Raw genomic sequence first — 18096 nt, forward strand, 5'->3', positions numbered from 1 at the left:
GGGGGGGGGGGGGAGAAGAGAGAGAGAGAGACAGACATGGAAGTGAGAGAGTAACATTGATCTCTAATGCTTACTTTTTATGCTTCATTGCCTAGCAGACATATGGCTATGATGTAAGAAGCTTGTAGAAGCTGTTCAGATACAAATTCATTTTTATTGAAAATGAAATTCCCTTGATGGTTTTTCTAAGTGTTCTCATTTTTCCCACTTTTCTTTTCAGCACCCTTTAACTTTCACTCTTTGCCCAGTAACAGTTTTCCTTCTTAGCTTCATCTTGCTTGTCCTCATTTTGAAACAAAAACCCCAATAAATTTACTTCTCTCCCTTTATCTAGGCTGTGGTATAATTGATTTTGTTTTTCTTCTTTAAATGATAGTGTAGGGCAGCGGTCGCTAACCAGTTGGTCCGCAGACCACTGGTAGTCCGTGAGGTCCGAAAGGTTGGCAACCGCTGGTGTAGGAGATGAAGGGAAGGAAATAAGAGAACAGTTTTCTTCAGTAGTTAAGTTTCAAAGTCTACAGTTGTCAGTGCGTGCGTGCCTGTGTGCGTGCCTGTGTGTGTGTGTGTGTGTGTGTGTGTGTGTGTGTGTCTGTCTGTCTACTGCACCTTCATAAATTGTATGTAGGAAACATAACCTATAAATGCATGTTTGCATCTATTTTGTTTGTAAACAGTTTTATTAAAGTATAGTTGGCATACAATAAACCACATATTTATAGAGTACATTTGGATAAGTTTGACGTGTATGTATCTGTGAAGTCATCACTATAATAAAAATAGGGACCCTCTCATCACCCCCCAGTTTCCTCATGCCCCTTTGAAACCCCTTGCTCTCATACCGCTCTCTTCATTCCTTCATTCCAGGAAGCAACCTTGGTCTGCTTTCTGTCACTATATAAAAAATGTTGTATTTGCTATAATTTCACATATATGGAATATCGTCATACAGTCCTATTTGTTTCCTTCAAATCTTCTTTCACTCAGCAGAGATTCACTTATGTGAATTATGTTGTAGCATAGTTCATTCCCTTTTGTTGGTAATTAGTGTTCTATTATATGGGTATCCCACAGTTTTTTTAATCTGTTCACCTGTTGATGGATATTAGGGTTGCAGCTTTTGGCTATTAAAAATGAAGCTACTAAAAACAATAGAAATGTTTGAGGGAGCATAGGTTTTCATTTCTCATGGGCAAATCGGATTGTCTGTAACATTTAAGTTGTATGGTCGGTGTGCCTTTAACTTCTTGGTAACCTGACAGACTTTTTCCCAAAGTGGTTGTGCTTGTTTACATTTCCACCAACAACATGGAAGAGTCTCATTTTCTCTACATCCTTGCCAGCTCTTGATATGGTCAGTCTTCTGGATTTTAGCCATTCTACCAGGGATGTGGTGGCATCGCATCGTGCTTTTCAATTGATGCTTCCATAATGACTAATGGTATTAAACATTTTTATGTGCTTTTTTGCTTTTTATATGTATTCTTGGGTGTCTGTGTCTTTCACACAATTAAAAAAACTGGGTTATTTTTCCTCTTATTGTGTTTTGGTCATTGTTTATATATTTTGGATATAAATCCTTTTTCACATAACGTGCTTTTTAAATGTCTCCTTCAGCCTATGGCTTGTCTTTATTCTTCTAAGAGCATCTTTTAAATGGTTTTTAATTTTAGTGAAGTCCAATTTATCAATTTTTCTTTTTATGGGATGTATCAAGGAAATCTGCCTAATTCAAAGTGACAAAGGTTTTCTATTTTCTTCTAGAAGTTTTATAGTTTTAGGTTTTATACTTAGATCTGTGGTCTATTTTGAGTTAATTTTTGTGATGATATGGGGTGTGGATCCAAGTTCACTTTTGAATATGGATGTCTAGTTGTTCCAGTACCATTTGTGGGAACAATGATTTTTTTCTTTCCTGAATTGCCTATTGAGATGATCATAGAGTTTTTCTTTTATAGTTTTCTAGAATGGTTAGTTGCATTGATTTTGTTTTAATACTAAGGCAGTTAAATTTCTGTTATAAGCTCATGATGTATTATCCTTTTATTTATCTTTGTGAATTTGAGTTGCTAATATTTTATTTAGAACTAGAGGCCCGGTGCATGGATTCATGCACCGGTGGGGTCCCTCAGCCTGGCCTGCGCCCTCTCACAATTCGGGACCCTTTGGGGGATGTCAGACTGCCGGTTTAGGCCTGATCCTCAGCTAACCCCAGCCCGCTGTGCCTGCCACCACCACTCAGTAGTGTTGCCACGGAGGCAGGAGAGGCTTGCGCCACTGTAGCTGCACTTACCAGCTGTGAGCCTGGCAGCTGGTGCCCATTGGTAAGCTGAGCTGCACTCCCACTGTGGGAGCGCACTGACCACCACGGGGCAGATCCTGCATTGCGCATCTGCCCCCTGGTGGTCAGTGTGCATCATAGTGACCGTCGACTGGTCGTTTGGTCACTTAGGCTTTTATATATATAGATAGTTTCATCTATATTCATTATATTGATCTGTAGTTTTATTTGTATGTCTTTAATTTGGAACTAAGGTAATTCTTATTTCAAAGAATGAGTTAGAAAGTATTCCCTCTCACATTTTCTGGAAGAATTTGTATATAATTGGTGTTCTTTCTTTTTTGTTTCCTAGAATTCCCCGGTGAGGTTATCTGGGCTTAGAGTTTTCTTACTGGCAAATTTTAAAGTACAAATTGAGTTTCTCAAATAGATGTGGGAATACTTGGGAACTTTGGGAGTTTGTGTCTTTCAAGACATTTGTCTGTTTCATCTAAGTTGTTGCATTTGTGTAAATTAAAACTGTTCATAATATTATCTTTTTTTTAATACCTTTAAAGGCTATATCAATTCTGCAACTACCTCTCTTATTCCTAACATTGATAATTTGTGATTTCATTATGTTATTTCCTAGTCATTCTGGCTAGATTTACCAATTTCATTGATTATCTCAAAGAACTGGGTTCATTTTCTGTCTTGTTTTTATTTTCTATTTTACTGATTTCTGCTGTAATTTTTATTTATTTATTTTTCTGTTCTATTTATTTAGGGCTTACTTTACTCTTTTTTTTCTGGCTGAGATGAAAAGTGAAGTAATTGATATAAAACCTTTCTTCTTTTCTAATATAGATGTTTAGCAGTAAACATTTATCCACAAATACTGCTTTACTAACATTCCTCAAATTCTGATAATATGGTGTAGTGCACTTAGTTCAAAATATTTCCTAATTTTATTGTCCTTGGGGTTTTTCAGATATATTTCTGTTACTGATTTCTAATTCCATTTTTATTGTAATCAGAGCAATACCCTCTATAAATGGAGCCCTTTTAAATTTATTGAGATTTGTTTCATGCCCCAGAATATGGTTTATCTTGATAATGTTCCATGTGCCCTGGGAAAGAATGCATTTGGGTGGAGTGTCATTTAGGTAAAGGATGAACCAAAGATGAAGTTGGTTGATCACTTTGTTCAAATCTTCTGTATTTTAACTGATTTTCTGTCTCCTTGTCCTATCAGTTATTGAGACAGAGAGGTATTTAAATCTTGGCTATAGTTGTAGATTTGTCTGTTTCTCCTTGTAGTCTCATCAGTTTGCTTCATGTACTTTGAAGCTCCTGTTATTAGACCCGTTAACATTTAGAATTCTTATGTCTTATTGATTAATTGACCTCTTTATCAATATGAAATGATCTTTGTTCCTGACATTTTTCTTGGCTTTTGAATATGTTTTCATTTTTTGTGTGTGTGTGTGTGTGTGTATCTTTGATGTTTTTTCTTAAGCATTTGAGGAGGAATTTCTGGATTATGTGATTTAAATATTTTAAAGGTTCTTAACATCTTGCCAGATTGCCCTCCAGATACTGTACAGATTTAAACTTGTTCTCAAAGTGTTTATAGAGTTCAGAGATCTGGTCTTTTAAAATTTTAGATTTGTATAATGGTAGAACTGTAGCATTGTGTTGACCATAGGATTAAATATACTGCCATTTTTGTAATCTTTTTTTGTAGAAAATTAAAATGGTATGGGTATTTTTTACTATTTATAATTTATTTATTTATTTTATATTTTATTGATTTTTTACAGAGAGGAAGGGAGAGGGATAGAGAGTTAGAAACATCGATGAGAGAGAAACACCGATCAGCTGCCTCCTGCACACCCCCTACTGGGGATGTGCCCGCAACCAAGGTACATGCCTTTGACTGGAATCGAACCTGGGACTCTTCAGTCCGTAGTCCGCCGCTCTGTCCACTGAACCAAACCAGTTAGGGCTATAATTTATTTTTAAAATATATGCTTTTATTGATTTTAGAGAAAGAGGAAGGGAGAAGAGGGACAGGGAGATAGAAACATTGATGACAGAGAAACATTGATCAGCTGCCTCCTGCACACCCCCTACTGGGGATTGAGTCCACAACCCGGGCATGTGCCCTGACCGATCCAGTGACCTCTTGGTTCAGCCACTGAGCCACACCGGCAGGGCTGGCGTGGATATTTTTCAAGTTGTCCTCAATTTCACTTCTTACCTATGTTTTATTGTTTCATAGGCATAAACCAAAAATGGATATCATACTTATAATAGGGATATGTAAGAGGAAAGGATTGATTTCTTTATTTAATCTTTTCTATATATATTTTTGTGGCATTTTCAATTAATATATTAGAGATGATTTGCAAAATTATGTGCCTATTTGATTGAATAGAAGGTTTGACTTTAAATAAGTTAATGAGTGGAAGGAAGTTTTATATATAAAATCTTGTAAAGGTACTAACCAAGATTAAATATGAAATACCATGTGCTTAGGTCTGATAGGAATTTGTGGGTGCTTAACTTTGATAGTGCCCGGTGCAGATAGCCTTTAATAAAGTAATCTATTTGATACATGTATTTTTTGATATGTAAAAGTATTCCCTAGGGAAGTTCTACGCATTACTAAAAAATACACAACGTATTTAATATCCTTTATTAAAGAATGGACACAAAGAGCGGTGACCAGTGTGGATTTGTTTGGTAATCCTGTGCTGTCCTTTTCACACAGGAGTCTTCCGGAGCCTCTTATGACCTATGAGTTACATGGGGATTTCATTGTTCCAGCCAGTAAGTATTGCGTAGAGGTGCAAAGATACAGTGTTGGTTGGTAGTGTGTATAAGCTGTAATTTCCACATGAACATTGAATTTCATTACTGTAATTTGAATTTAAAAATAGAAATCACTTTTGAAGATCTTGGGTTTCTTTTCTCTTTTAAAAGGTGAAAAAAAGGGACAATTAATAAATTCATTCATTCACATGTACTCGTTGTCGACTGTGCCCTAGTCCCTGGTAGATACTGGGTAAATAGAGCCATGAAAGAATTTCTGCCCCAGGAATCAATTTTCTAGCAAATATTGGTGCATACACACCTCCCACTATAGGTAAAATATATAATAATGGCATGAGCACAATGCTATGGGAACATGGATGTATTTAACTTGCAGAAGGTTAGGGAGATGAGCAGATATGGAGAGATTAGTAGTTTGGAAATGGCTTCACTTAGATATTTAGATGGAAATTAAAGGCAGAAAAAATTGAGATAATGCCAGAAGCCACACAATATTTGACAGAGAATGAATTATATGTGATAAAATGTTAAATGAAAAAGGCCCATAGTTGGTAGAATTTTAATTTGTGATGAAATTTTGGGTGAGTTATACTTATTTGAAGTGTTCTTGTTTTCTGTTTTATTATCGTACACCTGTTTTTATATTCAACACATAGTGTTCAATCATTACAGTCTTCTGAAATACACTGGTGTTAGGTATTTAATAGTTAAGGAAATGAAGGTGGAGAGATGTTAAGTAATTTGCCAGATTATAGGGATCTTTAAATTCAAAGCTCAGGCTCCACTAGCTAAAACCTGCAGTTTGGTTTTCACAGGTGCACCGACAGTAGCTATAATTGTATTTTCATTTACTTTTTTTTCCCCCCTTGGATGTATTCCATAGTTCAATCTGCTGTCGGAAAACGTCGAGCAGTCCGTTGGGGCCTGTGTCACTGCTGCCCGAACATTGCTTTAAATGTTGCCTTTTTGTGAGGTCTTTGCTCAGACCCACGTGAAGGTTCCTAGTATGTTGCGGGAAGAAGCCCTGTATAGGCCTGGTTAGAATATCCATGGAAAATAGGCTTTCAGTAATGGGGGAAAGTATGGTTCTATTCACTTTTGTTTTCATGTGGGAAGAGGATTTTTTTTTAAAGAGAATTTGTGTGATCAAGGAAGTGGGGGAAAGTTTTCTTGGCAGAAACTCAAGCAAATGCTTAGTTGTTTTGATTTCTTCCCTGTGGCATTTTTGGCACACAGGGGAAAGAGAAATTAAACTCTACTTGGAGGACCATTGTTTCATGTTGTGCGCCTTGGGGACTGGAAAAAGCAGAAGCGTGCCAGTTTTAATCTGGGATCCTTTGAGAATTGGAGAAAGATAAAGTGATTATGGAATAAGTTTTAAGTCACCACAAGGGAGTATCATTATTATTACTATCAGGCCTTGTAACTGAAGCCAGTGTGTTTGAAACTCTAATGTCAGTGTATTTTACCAGATGAAGGCCTCCTAAGAGGAGGAATTTACAAGTGGTTCTGGAGTCATTGGTGGTGGGGATGAGTTGGAAGAGTTTGTTGAGGGTATCCTTGAGCAATGTGATAGAGGAGATTGTATAAATACAAAAGGTATCACCACCCACTAGGCCAGAACCTTGTGTTTTGCTTCCCGACTTTGTGGGATGCTGTTACAGAGCCTTAAAAATTTGAATAACAGGCCTGTTCCAAAGAAAAACTGTAGCTCCTGTAATTATTGGCACGTATTTGCACCTAAGTGGAGTTGCGGTTGGAATGGACCTGTAGTTACCATATTTAATGAGGAAAAAGTACATCTATGAACCAGGTGTATTTTAGAGGCCAACATTTCTAATTTTTTATTTGAGTTTTGTGAGTTCCGTTCTCTGTACTCACTTTTCCTCTCAGGAGCAGGTCCTCTAATCTCTTGCATGTGTACTTTCAAGTATTGAATAAAACAGCTACAGAAACCAGGTGGCCAAAATTAGTCTCCCTTTTTGAATATTGTTGGAAAATTAGGATTGCGGTTAGGGCTCTCGTTGTCCATTACCAATGTCAGAGATGGCCCTGTTGTGCTGAAGTGTCTGTTAGCTGAGCTCACTGCTAAAATTACCAAGCATCACCAGACTTTGTTACCGCCTCTCACCCCAGCATGGAAACAGAGTTCTGATTCTTTTCATGTGTGGTAGTTTCCATCTGTTCATGGTGTTGAGATTGTCTCTTCTCCTACCCTCCCTGCTGAGAGCTCCGAAGGTTGCTCTTGGTCCTTTCGTTTCCTGTTGTATGTTTCTTTCCCGTAGAGTTCCGTTGAGAACCTGTGAGTTACTTTCTGAAGTGCACGATACAAATATGAGTTTTGTTGGTTGTCACCACAGGAAGCAAACATTTTTTTATTTTTCCATTCTTAAGAAATACTGACTTATGCATCGGGGAATTAAATAGTTTTCTTTCTTAGAGATAATTAAGAGCATTAACTAAACCCTCTCAGCTAAGAGAGTTAACTAAATTTGCTGAAAGGAACTAGAAACCATCTGTCTAGAAAAACCACTCCTGTGTTTCTCCTTCCATCACACACACAATACTTCACTTCTGACACTCCCGGTCACCAAATGTGTGGGCTCCCCCCCACCAAGCAGTGTTGGGACACCAGCAGAGTGTCCTGCAGTTCAGTTCCGTTCTGATTCTTTCTACCTAGAATTAGCATCAGATCCCACAAGTTAAGGACTTAGTCCCACAAGACTGCCCCCGCTTCAGACACTAGTCGGAAGCCTCAGGTTGCCCCCAGTAATTCCGGATTCTCATAACCTCCCTTTGATCTGTAAGTTGCTGGCAAGGTTTATAGAACTCAAGGGGAACACATCTTAGATTAACAGCTTATAACATAATGAAACAATAAAGGATACAGGTGAACAGCTAGGTGAATAGGGCGAGGTTTGGAGGTACCCTGGTACAGGAGCTGTCCTTGTGCAGTGGGGTGTTCCACCACCCCAGCATGCGGAAATGTCCATGCACTCAGACACTCTTCAAATCCTGTACGTTTGGGATTTTTATGGAGGCTTTATCATGAAGGCAATATGGATTATTAACTCTACTTCCAGCTCCCCTTGCCTCTCTGGAGAATGGGGGATGGGACTGAAAAATCCGAGCTTCTCATCATGGCTAGATCTTTCTGGTGATCAGTCCCCATTGAAGGGCCCACCCAAAGTCACCTCATTAGAACGAAAGATGTTCTTATCACCCAGGAAATTCCAAGGGACTTAGGAGCTTGGTGTCAGACATCCTAACACTCGATAAATTATGGATGGAGGTCCTAAGAGCTCAGTGTCAGAATCTGGGGTCAAAGACAGTTAATATTAGAACAAAAGATGATCTGAGCACCCCTATTTATAAGGAACCTGAGGAGATACACACACACACACACACACACACACACACACACACACACATATTTAACATCATCAATCTTTTGAGAGAATATAATGGACTTTTAGTATAGAAATTTATAAGATGTAAAAACAGTTTACACAGGAGTGGTTTTTCTAGACAGATGGTTTCTAGTTCCTTTCAGCAAATTTAGTTAACTCTCTTAGCTGAGAGGGTTTAGTTAATGCTCTTAATTATCTCTAAGAAAGAAAACTATTTAATTTAAACTTGTATTCCAGTCTACACAGGAATACAAAAGGCGGTACCAACCTGGGGAAGGCTATTACTGCATGGTGATTGCTATCTTTGAGAATGTTGTAGTCCATGGCCTGTGTCTCAGCCTCTTAGACTTGGATTTCTTGATATGTCGTATTGGTAAGAGTTGGACCCATGCTTCAGGGTTGGACTCATGTTAGGCTTAGTTTGAAGATGATAGCTGAAGCCTGGATGCCTGCTAAGGTATCACACAGGAAATCTCAGTCCCCCAAACCAGAATACTTGTGTTGTTAGGTTCACTAGTCAAGTTACGTAGGAAGCAAAATCATATTCATGTGATGAAAAATATAACAATTATAGGCTCCAGGGCACTGGTGTTGGCCTACCCAGAATGTTTTGTTTTTGTTGGTAAACAGACAAAGTCATTTGGTCTTGGTGGGGAAGGAGTCGGAAATCTGGAAATTAAAGGAATCGAATGCTTATTGACATCAAGTTACCTGAGCCTGGTGTATTCATTTCTGAGTCGATAGGAGCTTCCGCAGAAGAACTGGGATACTTGGTGTCTGTTGAGGGAAGATACCCCTTGTTCCTTGGGAAGTGCTCATGCTTTCCTAAAATTACAGTACTATTGATTTATGGCATTTAAATATTAACATAACTGAACATTTATCTGCCCGTGTATCTCTGATATGCTCCAGTAAGCTAAGATCATATCTTTTCCAGTCTCCGTTAGTTGGCACAGTTCGTATCATAAGCAGATAGATGTGAAGTGTTGAGGATGCTGATTTATAGTTACACAATTAAACATACTTTTGCTATTACAGTAAACTTCCAATTCCTTGGCATATGTTAGGAATTTGGTGTTATGGTTAATTCAGTATCCTAGATTTTTAAAAAGTTATACCTTTCATTCTTTGTTAATTTATATCAGTGAAAACGGAAGATAATTTAGTTTAGAAAACTTTTGAGTACCTTAAGTTAGTATGTTGTAGCTACATGGAAATGCCCATTAATAGATTAACATCAAAATAAAAAGAAATGGAGAAAAAGGTAGAGTTACTTTAAAAGCATTATCTCAAAAATTCTTCTATTTAGAAGAAGGAGGAAAAAGCAGACTTGGAAAAAGTGTGTGTGTGATTTCAACTGATAAGGGATTGGAGAGGAAGAGGGACTCAAAAAAGAAAATGGGAGGTTTTGATTATCTTTCAAAACCTACCCTATTTTTAGAAATGAAGACCCTTATCCTTCGAGGGTGGAAAACTATTTCTCTGTCTTGTGTTTCTGAATAAGTAATAAATCCAAAAATATTACATTAGGTTTCCCTTGGGGAAAGATGACAAAATAGACACATGAGTTAGAAGTAGCTGTTCAGTGCAAAGTTTTAAATTTTTTTTAAATTTTCAGATGTACAGAATTCTTATCATAGGCAGTTATCTTTTTACTCCTTCAGAATCTTAGACTATTTTTCAGAGTCCCTGCTTTAATTTTGAAATCAAAGCTGTGAATTGAAAATGTTTCTATATTTTTATTGCTTTCATTTTTCCCCCCAGCTTTGATTTAGTAAGATCTTGGTTTTAACTCCAGATAAAAAATTTGACTATAATTTATCACCTAACTTTAGATAGTTGTACTTTTGTTTTCGGTGTCCAGTGTAATCCATATCTAAGTCTTTTATTATGTAGTTTGATTGTCTTTGTTCCACTTTATCTTGTGCCTTTTCATTTCTTAGCCTTTTTTGCTTTTTTCTCTTTAGCCACAACTGTGTCCTGTGCTGTAAAATCTCATTCCCCACTTTTAAACACTACTACCGGAAGAGTAAACTGGAGCCCCTTAATTTTGGAAGCAACTTAGCTAATTGTAAAGTTGATGGTGTGGAGCTCCTTTGAATGACAGGGAGAGATGTCCATGATATATGAAATGCAATAGGCTATGTGCACATTCATTATTTAAAACGGGTGGAACACACGAAAGGCATTAAACTAAAATTTACTAGCTTATCTTAGGGTGATATTGGTTATGGATAACTTTAATTTCAGTGAAGTTTTTATTGGTACACAGCAGAAATATGCACAGATCACAAGTGTACAGACTAATGGATGTTTGCCAAGTGAAGGTATCCATGTAATCAGCCCCTAGATCAAGAAATACAACATTATCAGAACCCAGAAACCCTTCCTCATACCCACCATGGTCACCATCCACCCCATGCCACATGAACACTTGCCTGGCTTCTGACGTCACAAGTTAGGGTTGCTGCATTTGAACCATATACAAATGGAATCTAACAAAATATAATCTTTTGCGTCTGGCTTCTTTGGCTCGTCTTGTGAGATTCATCCTTGGTGGGTGACTCAGTAGCTCATTCACTCTCGTAGTGCAGTATTCCATTGTATAAACATACCACAATCTATTTACTGTTCTACTGTTGATGACTACTTGAGTTGGTTCAGTTTTGGACTATTACCAAGAGTGCTACTGCCGTGAACATTCTAGTGTGTCTCCAGTATGATCTTATCTTAATGAATGACATCTGCAAGGGCCATATTCCCCACTGAGATCGCTGTGTTGAGCCCGTCTTTTTTTATTGTGATGTTTTAACATCTGGGGCTTAACTGATCCTGAGAGACTAACCTCTTGGGGCTAACCAATTCCTAAAGATAGTAAACCTGAATGTGCTTTTTTTATGCCAGCTAACAAATCCAGAGCTCATTTTCCTCCACCCCACCCCCTCTTTTGGACTCTTAACACTTCAGCCATATTCTGCCCTAATCATCTGGGCCAGGTACCAGACAACTGAGGACAGCCCCTATGCTCTAGACTCCCTGAAAGAATCCAAACCAATCCTCAGCCTGCTTACCTTGCCTCTCCCATTCCCGTGCATGAAACCACAATGAAGCTTATGGCATGACATGCCTCTTTTTTCTCAGAATCTGTGAGGATAAACTTCCTTGATGACAGTCATTTCCATGCCTGCACGTCTCACCGTACCTGATTAAAACAAATCCCGGGTGTGTTTTAAAACTGTCACGTTCTGAGACATGGGGGTGGGGTGGGGCGGTGGTGGTAAATGTCAACATACGCTGTGGGGGGATGAAATTCAACCCATAAGAGGGAAGAGTTTATTTGCTGATATTTTATTTGCATCCCATTGTGGGCAGGACACAGTGACTAGACCCCTTCAAGTGAGCGATGAGCACACTGTGAGTGCAGCGTGCCAGGGGACAAGCTGGGCTGGCTGTTCTTCGTGTCAGCCGGGAGAAAGGCAGGAACTGCAGCCTCCTTGAAAGCCCCCACCCCACCAGGGAGGCGGAGGAGTTCAGAATAGGGAAGAGAGAGATTTTCTTTTCCTTTGAAAGGTGGCAAAACATGTTTAATTTCTCTGAAGATGTTGAACTGGTGAGATATTGCATGTGTTGACTTTTAGGAATATATTTGATTCCGAATACACTACTAACTATTCTTTTTCCTTTTTAAAGAAAGTGGGAGTCCAGAATCCCGTGTGAATGCTATCCATTTCTTGGTGCATAAACTTCCAGAGAAAAATAAAGAGATGTTGGACATTTTGGTGAAACACTTAACAAAGTAAGCCCCTTTTCCTTCCTAACGTTTTGCTCGGGTGTTGTGGGGTGTTCTTGCATTTGTAACGGTCAGAATTGGGGCTGTATACACAATACCAGGGGCCACACCTGGAAGGGCAGGCTGGACATCTGACTCCTTGTGTGTGTTTTGGACAAGACTGTTGAAACACGATGCTTTCATGAAGTCATGTAATTATTTGCTTAACATCACTGCCAACAACTTGGGGTTTGATTTGAAGTAGAAGAAGAGAATATTATACACTTCCCTGCACACTGATTCTGGAAATGTGATTATAAGTCTGTTAGCAAATTTAGCCTGGTTTCACACCTACCTAACTCTGACTTTGAGCATGCCCTTTAAGATTGTTTAATCCAGGAATAGGTAGGTATTTCATAGGATCCATTCTATTCTTTTTATTCCCTCTTTAAAAAAGCAAGCAAAATCTAATAATCCAGTAGAGAAGTTAGCTTTTTAAAAAAATATATAACTCCTTGATCACTATAGTTATGGAGTTTTTGAGGGGAGAGGAAACTAAGGGGCACTATGTTTTAGAACCCTTGTTTCACAGAAAAAGGAACTGAAGGCCAGAGGATATTATGACCTGTGTAGAGTCCTAGTACTAGTATAGCCATTTATTCATTTGGCCAACAAATAGTTGTTAGTAAATGCCCTTTTTTTGTTATTAATCCTCACCTGAGGATATTTTTCCATTGATTTTTAGAGAAACTGGAAGGAAGGGGGGGTGGGAGGAGAAAGAGAGAGAGGGGAAAACATCAATGTGAAAGAGACACATTGATTGGTTGCCTCCTGCAGCCGCCCCTAGCATGCAACGTAGGTATGTGCCCTTGACTGGAATTGAACCAGGGGCCCTTCAGTCCGCAGGCTGACGCTCTATCTATTGACCCAAACCATCTAGGGTTGACCTTTCTTAGGTGCTAGGAGACACATAGTTGAACAGGATACTTTCAGGAAGTCCTGTTTTTCTAAGGGGAAAAGACAGCAAACAGAATACAAATAAAAATATGAAATAATTCGAGGTGATGAGTGGTCAAAAGGCAAAAAGGAGAGGAAGGAGAGAGAGAATATATGTTGGGTGTGGGACTACAAAGAGGGTTATTATGGAAAGTCTCTTTGAGGATGAGACCTTGGAGTTGCTGAGAACAGTTGTCCAGTTTGTTCCCAGGACTTGGGTGCTCTGACCAAGTCCTATGTGCTTGTGAAGGTAATTCTGCCAAGTCGCATTGTCCCTGGGAGCAAGAGTTCAGTAATCTGGGGACAGAGAAGGTGCTCTAAGTAGAGGGGAACAGTAAATGAAGGCCTCTGAGGGACACAAGCTTGGTGTGTGGATGGAGTTACTAAGCCAGCCACTGTGGCTAGAGCAGAGAGCATCAGAGAGAAGCAGAGAGGTAGGCAGGGGCCTCATGATGTGTGGTCTTGTTGGAGGATCCTGTTATTTCAGAGGCAGACGTTGAGGACAGTTGAGTCCTGGTGTTTAGGGAAATATCTTGCAGAATACTGTACATTCCACAGTTTTCGCTCACCTTCTAACCAGAGACCTTTCTTTCCGCCCTCATCAACGTTAGTGTTTCAAACCACTCCAAGCAGAACCTGATGACTGTGGCAAATTTGGGAGTGGTGTTTGGACCAACTCTGATGAGGCCACAGGAAGAAACTGTTGCTGCCATCATGGACTTGAAGTTCCAGAACATTGTTGTGGAAATCTTAATTGAAAACCATGAAAAGGTAAAACCATATTGATATTTTTTCCTTAAAGGAATTGCTGTATTTGGCTTGTCAATTTGTGATGTAAAAGTATCCCCTTCTCTCTCTTTTTAAATTTGTCATGATGATGAGCTTGGTTCTGAGAAATTCGCACTGAGCTTCTCTCTTCTGATGGAGCTTCATAAATCGGGAGCCTGCTGGGTCTTCTGTTATCTCATTGGCTTAAGGAGGAAATACTTAACCCCGTTGCAAATGAATATTGGCTCTGTAGTTGTGACTGTTCAGGGTTGTTTTTTTTTAATTTTTATTTTTTCCTTTCCTGCCTTCATTCCTATTTCAAATTCTAGTTCCATGACACAAGGATAATATTTTTGTCAATCTGTGTCACACTCTCCCCAGAGATGCGCACATAACTCCCCTCTACCCCAAGCATGTTAACAATTTCAGGGGGTTCACATGTATCTCCGAATCTGGGGACCCCAGGTTAAGAATCTCTAATTTAAAAGGAATAATCTCTTAGGTGACTCAGCTTGTTACTTGTTCTATATAATCAAGGGGAATACATGCTTTTTCAAAATACAATAGACTCTTTTCAAGGACATTTAGACTTCTTTTTCTCATTCTGTCACGTACAGTTCAGGACCTTGCTGATCATTTTTTCCTCCAAGACAACTGTTAAAATTCTTGCTTACTCATTTGTTCATTAAAAGCTTTTAGAAAATTTGACATTGCATTATATGCCAAGCGTGTATTTGGTGCGGGGATGCAAAGAGGAACATCACAGCCCTTGATGGAAAGCAGGTCACAGTCTGGGGTTGGGAAGCCTGTTTAAGGGCTTGTATCCTATGGCATCATCCCTGTCTAACATACTATATAATTCACTTATCTATTTCCTTAGTTGTTATCTATTTCTCCCTGCTCGATCCTGAGGGCAAAGATCTTTTTTGTACACTTAGAATAAAACTGGTACATATCTGAAGCTCAGTTCATATGTATTGGATGAATTCATGAGCTCAATAAATTTCGAGGGGGTTAGAAGAGTGGGAAAGGGGCAATCAGACAGGTGTGGCCCCTTGGAGCAGAGCATTGAAGGAGCATTTCTTGGGTCCTTGTTGCATTTGCTCTTTGCTAGAACAAGTCTAGCTTGTGCTAGTGTTGGTTCCCACTGAAAAGCTTGAAAGCTGGTCAGAGGTAAAGCTGGTTACCAGCATAGTAAAAGCAGCGTGTTTATGGGAAGTTTGTGCAGCGTGTGTGTGTGTGTGTGTGTGTGTGGTTAGTAGCTAATGGTGAATTTATGTCTCCTTTTATGTTCCTGTCAAACTGTCCTTGAACCTCATTAGTGTGCACTCAGCTATCCAGACAGCTTCATGGAATGGTGGCTACTGTTCAGTTTTTGAAAAAGAAGTAATTGGACTACAGGCTTTACAACAGTGTTTAGTAATGCGACTATCATTAGATCGACTCCCAATTAGGAAACTTTCATCCCATTTGTTTGAGAAAACACTGGCCCTGGACTTGCTCTCAGATAGAAGGGTCTCCATTGAGTGCTGTGGCTTCCTATTTTCTTGTCTCATTTGAAGCTGGGAAGATAAGTGCATGATTCTTCTGCTGGGAAGTAGACAGTGCAGGTTCCACCTTGTTAACAAATCTACGAGGAATTTCCAAGTGGTTGCTGAGCCAATGATAATAGCTACAGCAGATGAAACCAGACCCATTCTCAGAGATGGAGCTTTGCACAGCTAAGTAGAGAGAGGGTTTTCAGTTTCCCCCTCTCCCGTTCTGTGGCCAGGCTAGATAATGCTATGGATACACAACCTGTACAATTGAAGCACTGAGGTTTCCTACCAAGAAGGTAGACAGGGGGATACTGAGTTTCAGATTATTTGCTGAGTGCATGGGGTTAGGGTGGAAACACAGAGTTGCTTGGTGTGCAGGGAGGCAAGAGCAGTTCGCTGGATTAGTTACTATTTCTGAGAAAGTAGTTCCCCATAACATCATCTTTCTTCTCCAGTTTCATCCTTGTCTCCTTTCATTCTCACTCCCAGCTCTTTATCCTGCTTGGCTGGGCTTCACTTGAGAGTTGAGGCTCTGCGAGGAGGAGGAATATTTTTGCTGACAAGGGTGGTCGTGCAGGAGAACTTCATATGATGTCTGTACCCATGTGAGCCACAGGTTGCCTTGACAACAGATGCACATATACCACCCAAAGCCTTGAACGTGGTGTGGGAGAGCTAGAGATTCTTGTAGTATATGATTGAGAAGGAAAAGAAAGAGAGGAAGTAAGGATAGGGGAAGTAAAAAAGAATTGTCTAGTGAGGAAGGAAAAAGTTCTAATACAGAAAGGAAAGGAAACAAGAAAGGAAATGGAGAGACCCAGGTAGTGTCTATGAAGGAAAAATAATGGAAAGATGTATTCTTTTCCCCGGTTATGTTTACTCCCTTGGAATGTGAAAAATGTTGACTGACTAGGAAAGTCACTAAAGTAGAAGAAGAAACTTTCAACATGTAATGAAAGCAAGACAGATTTGGCTTTGTTTTGGAGTTAGAAAAGGACCCCTAGTGAATCTGCTTTGGAGATCACATTTTATTCCAGCCTCTTTGCCATTTTCATAAAATTCATATGGACTTTATAGGAAACTTAACCCATATGTTTTGGCTTCATTTCCACATAATACATGAAGATGTTGTTTTAAAAGATGTGTTTGTGGGCCAAAAATATTATCAAGGTCTTTTCTTCCCTTGCAAACCAGAAAATTGTATTTCCCAGGTGGAAAGGGGTACTGGGAAATTGAAGGGTTGTGCCTTAGAATTTGTGAACTGTGCATGCATTTTGTCCTCAAAGTGTACGTGTTAGTTCAGTACAGCGCCGGCTTTGAGTCAGCCATGAGATTTGGGGGAAGGAGGACCATGAGTCCAGTAGGAGAGAGAAGAAATGTCCAACAGTAACTCCAAGAGATGGCAGAGAATAAGAGTAGAGAGACAGAGAGAAGCTGACGAGACTTTAGATGGAGTCCATCCCGGTGTGGGGGATTGGAAATTGTCTTGAATAATGGTGTGTTGTTTTGGAATGGAGTTAGAATAGGTGGGGGTATTTTAAGAGGACATTTCAGGTACAGGGGGATCATGTAATCAGAAAAGCACAGAAAGTGGGTGTTTGTCCTGCAAAAGTGGCTCCTGTTGGAACCTGGGTGAGTGGTGCGGGGTGAGACTGGAGAGTCAGGCCAGGTGCAGGGAGGTTGAGAATGCCACCCAAGGATGTTTGGGCTTAATTTTATAGGGACCAGGGCCTCTCGTGGTTTTCAGGTCACCTGCTTCAGGAAGCTTAGTTTGGCAGCAAGGTTTGCGGTAGGAAGTAGAGGAATAAAAGACCAGGAGGCATCACATGGTGCAGATTAAGGCCCAGTGTGAGAGCGGGAGTTACAGCTGGACAGCATCATTCTGTGAGGGGGACCAGACAGCATCCAGGGCCTGGGTTTGTGGGGCTTCTCAGAGGACGGACTTTTAAGTGATGCTGAGGACTCGATCCGGGGGAGTATTAGTGCCATTAATGATAGGAAAGAAAAAATGGGCACGAGTGAGTTCACTTTATAAGAAGCTGAATTTCAGTTGTGGTCTGATGTCCAGCAGACAGTTGGAGGCGTGGGGCTTTGCCTTGTGAGAATTTAGTGGTGGAAAGTGTAATATAAAAATAAAGAGACATGAGATTGACATGTGAGAGTATCAATGGATGTTCATTGTATTATATACTTTTGATCTACTAGTATAGAGTGTTTATCTCACATACATATAAATACACACTTAAAATATATATATTTAAAAATATATTAAAATATATACAATTCCCATGGCACATATGTTTCACAGTATTTTTATGTACGTACAATGTTCTTATTACATGTGTTATCTTTTTATGCATATGAGACGACTGAAGGGTGAGAGATTAACTTGCTCACAGGCGCATAGCTAATAAGTGGCAATGCCTGCATTGGAACTAAGAGCTGTCCCCACCCCAAAGGCTTTGCTTTCCATCACTAGGAGAAGGTAAGAACAATATACTTTAGAAACATCGAGATTTT

General features: G+C 39.5%; 1 protein-coding gene across 2 annotated transcripts in view; it reads left to right on the top strand.

Annotated features, from left to right (window-relative positions):
* Positions 1 to 18096, top strand: part of ARHGAP10 (Rho GTPase activating protein 10) — a 248028-nt gene that overhangs the window by 162984 nt on the left and 66948 nt on the right. For both annotated transcript variants that reach the window (XM_006081762.3, XM_023754958.1), the window contains exons 16-18: positions 5034 to 5092; positions 12196 to 12301; positions 13882 to 14041. In XM_006081762.3, the coding sequence (XP_006081824.1) occupies positions 5034 to 5092; positions 12196 to 12301; positions 13882 to 14041 (325 nt within the window). The remainder of the gene's footprint in view (positions 1 to 5033; positions 5093 to 12195; positions 12302 to 13881; positions 14042 to 18096) is intronic.

The sequence above is a fragment of the Myotis lucifugus genome, unplaced genomic scaffold (genome assembly GCF_000147115.1).
Source record: "Myotis lucifugus unplaced genomic scaffold, Myoluc2.0 scaffold_1, whole genome shotgun sequence".
Lineage (NCBI taxonomy): Eukaryota > Metazoa > Chordata > Mammalia > Chiroptera > Vespertilionidae > Myotis > Myotis lucifugus.